Source organism: Pelmatolapia mariae, linkage group LG22, assembly GCF_036321145.2.
Source record: "Pelmatolapia mariae isolate MD_Pm_ZW linkage group LG22, Pm_UMD_F_2, whole genome shotgun sequence".
Classification (NCBI taxonomy): domain Eukaryota; kingdom Metazoa; phylum Chordata; class Actinopteri; order Cichliformes; family Cichlidae; genus Pelmatolapia; species Pelmatolapia mariae.
The window spans coordinates 2,310,228-2,324,759 of record NC_086245.2 but is presented as its reverse complement, the minus strand read 5'-3'; the positions used below and the strand labels follow the sequence as shown (position 1 = coordinate 2,324,759).

The 14,532-nt window shown below is 41.2% G+C and overlaps 2 gene segments (V, D, J or C); both read right to left on the bottom strand.

Annotated features, from left to right (window-relative positions):
- Positions 1–4,633: 4,633 nt before the first annotated feature.
- On the bottom strand, positions 4,634–5,975 carry LOC134619879 (Ig kappa-b4 chain C region-like). The segment is given in 2 exon segments: positions 4,634–5,187; positions 5,920–5,975. A coding segment is annotated over 1 exon segment (264 nt).
- A 2,815-nt stretch (positions 5,976–8,790) lies between these two features.
- On the bottom strand, positions 8,791–13,956 carry LOC134619817 (Ig kappa-b4 chain C region-like). The segment is given in 4 exon segments: positions 8,791–9,181; positions 11,764–11,836; positions 12,562–12,669; positions 13,911–13,956. Coding segments are annotated over 4 exon segments (477 nt in total).
- Between the last annotated feature and the right edge of the window lie 576 nt (positions 13,957–14,532).

Genomic DNA, 14,532 nt, shown 5'->3' with positions numbered 1-14,532 from the left:
TGGAATTCTATCTGCAAATAAAGGTATTTTAGGAATTTTTTAATTTAGGAATCCCTCAGTCGGATTGAACAGAAACTGAAGTGACTGCTGCAGCTGGAAGATACTGCAGAGACTGATACAGTTCACTGAGGACACACACACACACACACACTGAGGTGAAACTAAAACATGTTTAAAATGATTGATTGGAGGAAATTTCTCTGCATCAGTTTCTCAGCATCCATCTCTATCCCATCATGATCCCACATTTTATCTCATTTCCAAAAATATCAACATGAACTGAGCTGTGACACCTAATGAGAAAATGTTCAGCCATCATGTCTTCACCTGAACTTCACACACGTCTCAGCTACTCACACTTAAAAATGACACATATGAAGACAAAGATCAGCATCAGAATCCTTCACAGTCAGCAACACAAAAACATAAGACGACGCTCAAAATGTCCTTTTATAATATTTATATTAATGGAAAAGAAAATCTCAGTGTCAACCAGAATCATAAAGAAGCTAAAGTTTCCTCCTGTATGTTTAATAATTATTGAACATATTGTTTACTGTCTAAACTTCTAAACCTTATACACGGACACACACAGATACAAACAATACAGATAACAAAAACACAAACAGTCAAATCTTTCAGTTTTCAGTCAGGACACAGTGTCACACATTTTTATTTTTTTGATTTCTTGTCCATATTGACTGTAAGGTTTTATATTTTTTCCTAAAAAGGAAAAAAAAGATTTCTTTATAGATCACAGTCCAGCTGAAAGTATCCACACATGATTAGCCTCATATTACACCCTTTAAACACTAATATTGAACCTTTAAACAGTCAGTGCAAGAACCTCATGAATGTTGATCAATATTAGGGTTATGATCCAGTTTATTTTCAGTTGCATTGTCCCCTTGCAATGACGGCTCATCGCTCGTGCTGCATTACAATGTAGATTCGACCAGTCGGCCCCAATACAGGAAGTCTGGCTTGAGGAGACTCGCCCAGCTCTAAATGCTGGTCCTCTGAATGTCCACCCTGCTTCCACTGAAGGCGTGAACATACAGAGAGATGTTCTCTACCCATCACAGGAAACTAGAGGCAGAACTACTTATTCCGTCTGCATGAGGTTTTTATATATGTTCTTCTTCTCTCTCCTCCTCTCCTTCATGTCCACATCATAGGACATTACATCACCCTATTTTAGGCCACACCCTGCTGCTCTCTCTATGACCTTTCACCTACATGATTTCAAGCAAAGTTCAGTCATTCATTACAACCTTTCGAATAGAAAATGATGCAGGTTTATTTCAGGCAGTGTTTTTGGTATTTATTCCTCCCTCACACTTAACTAGCTAGGTAGATAACCATCATCTCACAAAGAAAAACCACACCGTTGTTCCTTTCTGGTAGATTGTTTTTCCATTGGATGCATAGCATGGCTTTTGATGAAAGAATGAATGGTAAAACTCTAAACAAGACACAAAATATCATGGTTCAGCTGACATGTGTAAACATTTTACAGTTCGAAAATATTATGACCTATGAACATCATTGGCTATACTTGTTACCATGCAAAGTGAAGCAGAACTAAATAAGCTTACAAGCTAACATTAGCAGCTACCTAACCTTAACTAGAGTCTAGTCCAGGGGTGCCCAATCCCAGTCCTCGAGAGCTACCGTCCTGCAGCTTTTAGATGGATCCTTGTTCCGACACACCTGAATCAAATGAATGGCTTGTTATCAGGCCAAACTTGATGGCATGCTGAAGAGGCAATCAAACCATTTGATTCAGCTGTGTTGGAGACAGGTAAGGGGCTTGTATTTTCTTTAGGGGTTGTCTCACTATAGGTAATCTAGTTCTGATTCATTTCTAGTGTGTTTTGTTTGTTGTTTTGGCCATGCCCACCCTGACACTCACTACCTGTCAAGTTAATAAAACGACTACTCATTGTAAAGCTGTGGCTGTGTGATTTACTTATTTTTCTTATTTTTCTTGTGTTGCACTACAGCCAATGAATCATATGAGGATGTAGTCTTGTAATCTTGTTTACAGATAAAATTTAATTTGACATAGATATAGAGAAAACAGCTGATGTGAGAGAGTCTCCATGGTGTAAGAGGACTGAAGGGATGGAAATTATTTTTCCCAAATATATTCCCTCATTTGATGTGACAGAGAGCTCTGTTAATACATTTGTATAAAAATGAAGAGTTACCAAACCATCAGGATATAAATATGTAATTAGGGCATAGTGATGACTTTTTAGAGCAACTTTAATACATTTTCAGTGATCCTTCAATGTAAGAGGACAAGTGGTACCAAGTCAATGCAGCAAACTGACTCACAGCAAAAGAGTCAGTTCATTTCCATAGAGCAGCACTTTGCATCAGCAGCACCATGCTCCAGTGCTCTGGGAGAGTTTATAGTCCTGAGAGTTGAACACTGGATGACTGACAGCTGTCCTTCATCACAACAGAAGCCACAGAAATCCTCCTCATCAAAAACATGACTTTGATCTGCGTCCTCATCTGGACTCTCCTCTGCTGCTGCTTCACAGGTAAAGTCCAGAGAATCAAACTCCTCTCCTCTATCAACATCTGTCCCTCTGAAATGAAGCCCACAAAACCATGAAGCTGCTTTATGTTTTTGTCTCTGTATCCTCAGAGTCCAGAGGACAGATCACAGTGACTCAGCCTGGAGCAGTGAGCTCTGCTGTGGGAGGATCTGTGAGCATCAAGTGTACGACCAGTCAGAATGTTTATGACTCCAACCTTTTATCCTGGTACCAACAGAAAGCTGGAGGAGTTCCTAAACTGCTCATTTGGCGTACTAGCAATCGACAATCAGGGATTCCAGCTCGTTTTACAGGCAGTGGATCAAACTCTGACTTCACTCTGACCATCAGTGGAGTCCAGGCTGAAGATGCAGCAGTTTATTACTGTCAGAGTTTTCACTATCCTAACAGTCAGTTTGTGTTCACACAGTGAAAAACAGTCGTACAAAAAACCTCCCTCAGTCAGACTGAACAGAAACTGAACTGACTGCTGCAGCTGGAAGATACTGCAGAGACTGATACAGTTCACTGAGGACACACACACACACACACACACACACACACACACACACACACACACACACGAAAAATCATGGGGCAGCACTGTTGCCTCACAGTAAGAAGGTCCTGAGTTCAATTCCACATCTGTGTGGAGTCTGCATGTTCTCCCCATGTTTGAGTGGGTTCTCTCTGGTTACTCTGGCTTCCTCTCACAGTCCAAAGAGATGCAGTAAGTGGGGATAGATCAATTGGAAACTCTAAATTGCCCATAGGTATGAATGCAGGAGTGAACATGAGTGTGACTGGTTGTCTGTGTGTTAGCCCTGCGACAGACTGGTAACCTGTCCAGGGTGTACCCTGCTTCTCGCCCTAAGACAGCTGGGATAGGCTCCAGCCCCCCCGTAACCCTGAAAAGGGTATGCAGTAGAGAATGGATGAATTATTCCAAGATTATTTTTTAAGAATTTACATTTTACAATTTTTCCACATTATTAAGACACATTTTTTTAAAGCTTTTTTCCAAAACGCTAAACACTGAACTTTATTTTCAACCTACACTCACAAAACTTCCACAACACACAGTGTCTTCAGATCATCCACAGAACCAGTCAAAATGATAACATTGCTAAACATTTATTACCCACTATATCACAAAACAGAAAATAACGTGTTCAGGACAGCCTCATGTGGCTGTGCCCTTATTCTACAAAACGTATAAATATGTGTGTTATGTGACGGCTGTGTGCAGGCAGGAAAAGGACCCAAGGTGCAGACTCCGGAGACAAGTGTAAACTCAAAAAACAGCTTTAATGCTGAACTCAAAATAACAAATTTCCAAAATACAAACAATAAACGCAGGCAGGAAGACAGAACACACAGCAAGATAAGGGTAGATCACGACACGGACACAGAGAAACACAGGGCTTAAATACACAGAGGGAGCAATCAGGGAATGGGTAACAAGAGGGAAACACAGCTGGGGCAAATCAGGCCTAACGAGACAAAGGAAGCAAATCCAGACGCATTTACATGAGACACGGACTTTCAAAGTAAAACAGGAAACATAACACAGAGACGCGAACCTGACAAGGGGATACAGCTGACAGGGGAGACAGAGCAACTAGAGAACACAGAGACATAAACCATAAGACAGAACTCAAAGAAACCAAAGACTAGAAATGATAAATAATATAATAAACTCAAAACCCTGGGTCAACGACCCAGGCATCCTAACAATATGAAGTTAAAACAGACACGAATGATTCTGTGTTTAACAAATGACATCTGAGTTCTGGTCATGTTTAACTTTTTCATCCTGTGCTCAGCATCATGGATCAGAATGAATCACTGCAAAATATTATGTTTAATTGAATTTAGTTCAGTCTTTCACTATTAATGTCTTGGAGCAACTGCATCCACATAATTTCCTTAGAGACTGATAAAGTATTCTGATTCTGATATTTAACCATTTCACTGCACATTGCACTCGCTGTGTCTGTTAACATTTTTCTTTTGGTCTGGTTTAATAAATATTACAAAATCTTTATTTTTAATGTGCATTTATTAAATTCACAGAGTCAAAGAACATGTTTCCTCATTACAGTTTCATTCTTTTAAAAGTTTGAAATATCAGCTTTACAACAGACACAAAAAGATGAAACTCGAGGAGACTGTTGCTATGATTTTTGTCATTATGAGATGAAAATATAACTATTTGATGTGTTTATTTTTTAAAATCTGCAAACAAAAAGAAACAAAGAGACAAAAGAAAAACATCATCAACGACTCAGTGATTGACATCAGGACTGGGAACACTGGTCTCTCCTCAGTATCTCTGAGACCAGAGTCTGGGAGCCCTGGGTGGCCTCACAGGTCACAGAGCCCACCTTCCCCCACTGGTCTGCAGTGAGCGTCAGGGTGCTGCTCCAGCTGTAGAGGCCGTCATTCTGCAGCACTCCAGGAGTCCTGCTCTCCTCCCCTCTGATGCTGCTGCTGCCACTGCTGTCGCTCGTCTTCCAGGACAGACTCCAGTCTGAGGGGAAGCCCTTGTTGGCCACACACATGAGCGTGGCCTTCCCATTCTCCAGCTCTGCACTGGAGGGACCCAGCACCTTCAGGGCGGGGCGGGTATCACCTAGGAAACACCAATCAGCTTAGAGGACACGAACCACAATTTGAATTTCTCCGTTAAGAAGTTTCTGTCAGGTGTTTTTTCTGCTCCACCAGTCATTCACTCACACATTGTTTCACTTCCCTTTAAGAAACCTCTCATGCATATCAGCACAGAGAGAATCATCACACAGTTTGACCTGAAATATGTTCAAACTACACTGGAAATAAAAGAAACAGATGTGGAAACAAGTTTTTTCTTCAAAATCATTAAAAGTCTGAATCATAGACGGCTTTGAAGAATTTAATGAAACAAGAGTAGAACAGCTGCTCACGATCATCAAATGTTTTTCATGTAGATTTCAAACATTTAACATTTCACATGATTTTAAACTAATTCTGAATCAAGAACCTGTCTGACACAATAATATAAAACATTTTTGAATGCACAGTTTCACTTGCAGAAATCATATTTAATCAAAGTTATCTTTGTGGGAATTTAGAAACTAATCACAGGAGGATCTTATTCTTATGACTGTTATTTACAGATAAATTTATTTTAATTTATGTATGACAGAAAAATAGAAAAGAAAAAAAGTCTGCTCTAAGTAACCGACCATGATATAAGAGGAGAACCATGAATACAAAAAATGTAAATGGAAAAAAACATTTTCTTTTATCTAAGCAGTCTAAGAATTAATTTTAAAGATAAACATTTTACTAGATTAAATAAAAAAACATAGTTCAATGAACTTACTTCCAACATCCAGTCTGGTTCCTCCACCGAACGTGTACCACAGTGATACAAACTCATTGAGCCGCCGTACAAGAACCTCTGACTGTAGAGAGACACGGCTCTCTGACTCTGAAACAAACAAACTCAACAAAATAATTCACTGTTCACTCATCAGCTGATATGACAACAAATTAATATTTTCATTAGATTTTTACTCTCTGAGTTATTTAGTCATTAATTTATTTGCAGATGCACACAGATACACATAAAGCTGTAACTAGGTTTTTAAAGGATATATGTATTTTCATATAATCTTCTGAGAAACTCACCAAAAAGTTTTATTTTATAAGATGATTTAAAACCTTTGAACAACACAGAGACATCAGTTATTGGAGTTGAATATAATTATTATGATTTCTCCTTTCAAACTTCAGAGACTTAAACTAATTGATCATACACGTACTGTCATGATAAAAAAATGGTCCACCTTCATTCAGTTCTCCGATTTTATGTATCAGTACATAATGAGAATAATTTAATACCTTAGCATGGCTTAAATGAGATCAATCCAACCACAGATTAATAACTAAACATATTATCAGTGTTTAACAAAAACTAAGCCAAATGCAGAAGCAGTGTGTGAAACACTGACTGCACCCTTACTACTTTCATAGGGATTGAGAAGGTAATTAGAAGTCAGGTGCTGATAATCAGATGCATATGATTAATTGATCATCAGTAAGTGTGAGCACCTCTATAAAAGCAGAAGTTTTGGCAGTTTGCAGCTGTGCAGCATTCAGGTTTCTGTTAACACAATGCTGGAGAGATGACTCAGTGTAACTCCTCCTTCATTCAAGCTTTCTGTGACTGAACTAAAAAGAATTAATGATAATCCTAAAGACTGACAATAAAGCAATGCTTAAACTCTGCAAGCTGAATTATGGTATTAGCAGGTGATGGCATGAAAAAGAAAATATCAGTTAATATTTACATGATCTCCATCTCTCTCACTTCTCAGTCATGCTGATCCTTTGTCTACAGCAACAGTCTGAACATCGTGTTTCTCTGTGACTTGAGGGACATTATATCTCCTCAGCTTTCATGAAGAATGATCCAGTGTCTCCTCTGCTACAATTTAAAACTGTCCTAAGAAAATTTTAATGCAACATTTTAAGTAATCAGTTTTACAGAAGCAACTGTTGCTGTGTATTAAATAGGAGACAGTTATAAGATAATCTGAAGTTAATTTTTCTGCAGTGACAAAGTGAAACACGGCACAGCAAAGAAGCCAAAAAAAAAAAAGAAAAATCATAATTAAGTGTTTGATTCTGGTTTTTAGGCACCAGTAATGTCAATGCTCCTTGTCACTGATTCTCCAGTTATTTGACCTAAAAAATTTCGCCTCACTCTGTGTTAATGATGATGACAGAGAGCGCTAATGCATCTGTACAAAGTCATTCAAAGATGTTCCACTGTCTTTAAATCAGTTTCCCTCACTTATAGTAAACTCGCTCATCAGACTGATTCAAGTCTCTGTGTGAATCAGTCAGATCATTTCCATAGAGAGGCACTTTGCATCAGCAGCACCATGCTCCAGTGCTCTGGGAAAGTTTATAGTCCTGAGAGTTGAACACTGGATGACTGACAGCTGTCCTTCATCACAACAGAAGCCACAGAAATCCTCCTCATCAAAAACATGACTTTGATCTGCGTCCTCATCTGGACTCTCCTCTGCTGCTGCTTCACAGGTAAAGTCCAGAGAATCAAACTCCTCTCCTCTATCAACATCTGTCCCTCTGAAATGAAGCCCACAAAACCATGAAGCTGCTTTATGTTTTTGTCTCTGTATCCTCAGAGTCCAGAGGACAGATCACAGTGACTCAGCCTGGAGCAGTGAGCTCTGCTGTGGGAGACACAGTCACCATCAAGTGTAGGACCAGTCAGAATGTTTATAACAACAACAATATGTACTGGTATCAACAGAAAGATGGAGGAGTTCCTAAACTGCTCATTTACTATGCTAGCACTCGAGTATCAGGGATTCCAGCTCGTTTTACAGGCAGTGGATCAAACTCTGACTTCACTCTGACCATCAGTGGAGTCCAGGCTGAAGATGCAGCAGTTTATTACTGTCAGAGTTATCACTGGCTGAACAGTCAAGCTGTGCTCACACAGTGAAAAACAGTCGTACAAAAACCTCCCTCAGTCAGACTGAACAGAAACTGAACTGACTGCTGCAGCTGGAAGATACTGCAGAGACTGATACAGTTCACTGAGGACACACACACACACACACACACACACACACACACACACACACACACACACACACAGTCTTCAGAAAAATTTCACAATTATTTTTTAGGCCCTGATACAAGTCTAACTTTCATAACCAATGTCTAACCCTGATGTTAACATGATTCTAAGCTTAAAAACAATAGACTCAAAAAAAAGACTCAAAACATCAGACTTATGTCCATCCTGACTAGCTAGTGATATACACAAAACATATTATTCTGAATTTTACACTTTTTAACCTGCAGTGAACATGCAGGTTACAATAATCTGTTACTATATTTTGCTGCCTCTGCTACACCCAGGAAACCACAAAAAAAAAAAACCCACATGATGAAAAACAATGTAGCTACAAAATACTTTGAAACTACTTATAACAGGGAGCAGCTGCTGGCTGTGAGTCTTTTTTTTAATTATTGTTTTCTTCTTTTTTTTTCTTTAGTTCTTTTAATTTTTTCATTTAGAGTTTGATGTGTAGAGATACAGTGAAAATTCAATTTTCAGTGTGTGGAAGCATCACTGCTGAACCTGAAGGATGATTATCAGACAGAAGAGCAGCTGAATGGAAACACATGAAAACCACTATCTGAAGACCTCAGTTTTTATTTGAAGTATTAAAACCATCAACAGTGCCACAAGCATGAAAACATGAAAACTATCAAAGCAATACAGACACAGAGGGAGCAGACTGAGAGAAGCTGCAGACTAAAGCCAGTATCAGAGTCCCAGTGAGTCAGCTCAGGACTGGGAACACTGGTCTGTCATCAGAGTCTGTGTGGGAGTGTGGGAGCCCTGGGTGGCCTCACAGGTCACAGAGCCCACCTTCTCCCACTGGTCTGCAGGGAGCCTCAGGGTGCTGCTCCAGCTGTAGTGGCCGTCATTCTGCAGCGCCCCGGGGCTCCTGCTCTCCTCTCCACTGCTGCTTCTTCCATCCACCTTCCAGGACAGCCTCCAGTCTGAGGGGAAGCCCTTGTTGGCCACACACACGGCGGTGAGAGATGCCAAACGCCGGTACCGGGAGCGTGTGGAGTCCCGCTTCCACCAGGGTGATACACGGAGTATGTGGCACGGACTACGCACCATTACGGACTACAAACCCAGGGACACTGCGCCGATCAACGCCGACTCTGCATTCACCAATGAGCTGAACCAGTTCTACGCCCGTTTCGAGGTTAGCCAGGCGGCTAATGCCATCCAGTGTTGCCAACTCCTCAGTAAGGAAAATCGCTATTGGCTGTCCTAAAAGTCGCTAGAAGTCGCTAAATGACGTCATCACTTAATTTGCATAATTGGTCATGCTAATATAATTGTAACCTATGTTGTTGGAGAGAGAAATAACATCGTGGAAGAGACATAAAGTGAGTAAAAAACGTCCTAAATGCATTTAGAGTTTATTTAAAACTACAAATTAAATTTCTTTTAGCAATTATTGTTTTTTTTAATGTCACAATTCCAACTCTGCTCCTTTACCCGGGCTTGGACCGGCAAAAGTGACCCGAAATAGGCACTCTGGTGGAGTTACTTTGTGTGTGTGTGTTTATAAGTAGTTTTAAACCTTGTGATCCACAAAACAGCATAAGAGTAAAAGAAGAACTGACTGCGTTACAGCACCCGCTGCTTGTTGAGAGTAAAAGCGATACGCGCTTTCACGTCTTTTTTTAGCGACTTTCTTTAGAAAAAAAGTCCCTAGGGGGTCTGAAAACTCGCTAAATATAGCGACAAAGTCGCTAAGTTGGCAACACTGATGCCATCTACCGCCTGACTACCGAGGACAGTGACGTCATCAGCGAGAGACCGGTGACCAGCATCGCGGAGCACGACGTCCGAGCGGCATTGAGGAGAGTGAACACAAGGAAAGCGGCGGGGCCAGACGGCATCACCGGCCGTCTGCTGCGCTGCTGTGCTGACCAGCTAGCAGGTGTGTTCACTTACATCTTCAACGAGTCCCTGGCGAAGTCTGTGGTCCCCACATGCTTCAAAAGATCCACCATCATCCCTGTGCCCAAGAACAGCAAACCCTCATCCCTGAACGATTACCGGCCAGTTGCGCTGACCTCGGTAGTAATGAAGGTGTTTGAGAGGCTGCTGAAGAACATCATCTCCTCCTCCATCCCAGACACCACAGATCCGCTCCAGTTCGCCTACCGACCCAACAGAGCCACAGAGGGCGCCGTCGCCCACGTCCTGCACACCACCCTCAGCCACGTGGACAAGAAACAGGGTAACTATGTGAGAATGCTGTTTGTTGATTACAGTTCAGCGTTTAACACAATAGTGCCCAGCAGACTGTTCACAAAGCTGAGGGATCTGGGACTCAACAGCCGTCTGTGTGCGTGGGTGTTGGACTTCCTCACTGGCAGAACTCAGGTGGTGAGGGTGGGTAGGTGTGTCTCCGACAGCATCACCGTCAACACAGGAGCACCACAGGGGTGTGTCCTCTCGCCACTGCTCTACTCCCTCTACACTTCAGACTGTGTGGCCACCCACGGCTCCAACACCATTGTGAAGTTTGCTGACGACACAGTGGTGTTGGGCGCCATCTCCAACAACGATGAGGCAGTCTACATGGACGAAGTGAAGAATCTGGCATCATGGTGCCACCTCCAGCTGAACGTCGGCAAGACCAAGGAGCTGGTGGTGGACTTCAGAAGGAGTCAGCACAGAGACTACAAGCCCATTATCATCAATGGAGCTCCAGTGGAGAGGGTGCAGTCCTTTAAGTATCTCGGTGTCCACATCTCCTCAGACCTGACATGGTCTGCCCACATTCAGGTCCAGACCAAAAAGGCTAGGCAGCGCCTGTATCACCTACGACAACTGAGGAAGTTCAGGGTCTCTCCAAAGATCCTCAGGATCTTCTATACAGGCGCTGTGGAGAGCATCCTCACACAGAACATGACATCATGGTTTGGGAACAGCTGTGTGAAGGACCAAAAAGCTCTCCAGAGAGTGATCCATACAGCAGAACGCTGCTGCAGGATTGCTCTCCCCCCGCTTCAGGACACCTACACCAGGAGATGCCGGACTATAGCTGCGCAGATACTGAAGGACCCGTCCCATCCTGGCAACGAACTGTTCCAACTTCTGCAATCTGGTAGAAGGTTCCGCATCATCCGGGCAAGGACAGAGAGACTCAAGAGGAGCTTCTATCCCCAAGCCATCCGGGCCCTAACCCCCCACCCCCCCCCCCACCCCCACCCCCCACCCCCCCACACACACACACACACACACCCGCCCTCTCACATCATCTATAACTGACTGAGACAGGACTCCAGACACTCTAAACCCAGGCACAATGTACATTTCATATTCCTTTAACTTTAAATATGTTTATATTGTCTATTCTGTAAAACAGTCAGATGTCTATTCTTATTAATGTACAGAATTCACCTGCCTGCTGCTACTACTGCACAATCACCCAATGTATATACTATATATATATATAATGTTATTCCTCTACCCCCCCCCCCCCTTGCACATGTCGAGGAGCGTGTCAGGATACATTTCACTGTGTGTTATACTTGTATAACTATGCATGTGACAAATAAAGACCCTTGAACCTTGAACATGACTGTAGCCTTCCCCTGCTGCAGCTCCTCACTAGAGGGCGCCAGCACGGTCAGGGAGGGGGGTACTCGACCCACTGCAGAGAGAGAGAGAAAATAGATGTTAGAGAAACTGGGAGTTTGGGTGAAACTGCTCTCCAGCTGTTTCACTTCCCTCTCTGAGCTTGGTAACCATGGTAACAGACGAGTTTCAGTACCAAAGATAAAAATATTAAAGCGTTTCTTTGACTTCTGATGTTCTCGTGTGTTATCTGTGACCTATTTCTTAGTTTTATAATTAGAATTAAAATAATCAGTGAATTAAGTTGTCAAAATTTTATCAAAACTGAAGATTTCAACATTTTATATATTAAACAGGAAAAAACAAACTTATTTTTTCTGTATTTGGGATCAATAAAAATAAATTAATGACACATTACATCTCATAAACTGAGCCCACCTCGGTCAGCATAGGTAACCATATTGCAGTGTAGTCATTTTAAATAGATAAATAAAATTGATCACAAAATATTTGCAGTTACTTCAGCAAAAGGTTAAAACATGGAATCAAAACTGTGCCATCTATGAAATGTTTTTGAAGATTCTAAAATTCTATTAAAAAAAGTTTTAAAAAATTTGAGTTTCAGTGAAACAAAATGCTCAAGAAGATTTCATTGTGAAAGCATAATTACATAATAAATACATAATTATTAATTTATCTCTTAACTGCATAATTATGAGATAAATGAAGCATTTATATAAGATTATAAAATCAACATTAGAAATATATAATTAAGCTCATAAATGAGTCAAATGTACTTACAGTTAACATCCAGTCTGGTTCCTCCACCGAACGTGTACCACAGTGATACAAACTCATTGAGCCGCCGTACAAAAAACTCTGACTGTAGAGAGACACGGCTCTCTGACTCTGAAACAAACAAACTCAACAAAATCATTCACTGTTTGTATAATTTTATAAACATAAAAACTGAAACAAGAAACTGTGCAACAATTTTCCAAAATCACTATTTATAAAATATAATTTGAGGCAAATAGTTCAGATTTCTATGAAGTGAATTATTTCATATAATGTTTCACATTTAACTAAATATTTTAATAAAATTTTGATTTATAACTTTGGACTACATTTCCAAAGACGTTTTGCGAAATTACTGCATTTGGACAACAAGAAAGAAATGTTTATTCTTTTCTAATGAAATTACTGTGAGATCTTAAGGAACATTTCTCCTCTAAAATCAGGTCAGATTTAAACAAATCAGCTTTCACCTTCTTAATTATGCTCCACAAAACATTCTTTGACATATTTCTCAATATTATCATGAAATGATTGATTTATTGATAAACAGCATCATCAGATTGATCCAAGTCTGTGCTGGAGTCAGTCAGATCATTTCCATAGAGAGGCACTTCCAGAGGACAGATCACAGTGACTCAGCCTGGAGCAGTGAGCTCTGCTGTGGGAGGATCTGTGAGCATCAAGTGTAGGACCAGTCAGAATGTTTATAGCTCCAACCTTTTATCCTGGTACCAACAGAAAGATGGAGGAGTTCCTAAACTGCTCATTTACTATGCTAACAGACGACAATCAGGGATTCCAGCTCGTTTTACAGGCAATGGATCAAACTCTGACTTCACTCTGACCATCAGTGGAGTCCAGGCTGAAGATGCAGCAGTTTATTACTGTCAGGGTGAATTCAATGTTAACAGTCTACAAGTGTTCACACAGTGAAAAACAGTCGTACAAAAACCTCCCTCAGTCAGACTGAACAGAAACTGAACTGACTGCTGCAGCTGGAAGATACTGCAGAGACTGATACAGTTCACTGAGGACACACACACACACACATACACATTTTGCCATATTCTCCATGTTGTTAAAAGCAATCATCACTTTTAATTCCATTACAACCCCAACTCTTTATCTGATTTCTCAGAAATTTAAGTCATGACCATTGACTTCAGGTTTAGATGACTTCACTGTAAACCCTGTTAAAATACTGAAAAATTAAACAGCCTCAGAAAACTTGTGAATGTATATAAAATGAAAGACAATCTTTCTTATAGGAAGTCCAAAGTGAAGAGGACAAAACATGAGTGACCACCTAACTGGTACCTCCTAAAAGCTCCTAAACTCCTGATAGCTGATACTACATCTCGTCAGTCTGGAGTTCCAGGTGTCATGATCCTGGGCCATGTTGGCCCAGCATTCTTAGTTTTCATGTATTTTTGTATTTTGTTCTTTATTTAGGCCATGGTTCCTGCCCTGTTACATTGTTCCTTATGTGTTTTCCCCCTTGTGGCTCTTACCCCCTGTGTGCCCCTTTGTGTATCTGAGCCCTCCTCTCTCCTTGTGTTTTATTCCATGTTTTCCCCAGCCCGTTATGTCTGTGCTCTCCCCGTGCTCTCTCTCCTCCTGTCTGAACCTCTGTGCACTTCCTGTTTTGCTTTGACAGTCCCTCATCAGCATCCGTCATGTTGTGTTCACTCCTGCCCTGTCTCGTTATGATTATCAGTGTCACCTGTGTTCCCCGTGTGCTCCCCCTCCCCTCGTTAACCCTCTGTGTATTTAGGTCTGCGTCTCCCTCAGTTCTGTGTCGCGTTCTCCCTCATTCATGGCCGTGTGTTTCTCTGTGCATTAGTGTATTATTTCCCAGTGTAGTTCCTTATCAGTTTGCTTCGCCGTTTTTCTGTCCAGCAATAAAGCTGTGTTTTGAGTTTATTCCTGCTTCCGTGAGCTTGCGTTTGGGTCCACTTCCTGCCTGCCACACAG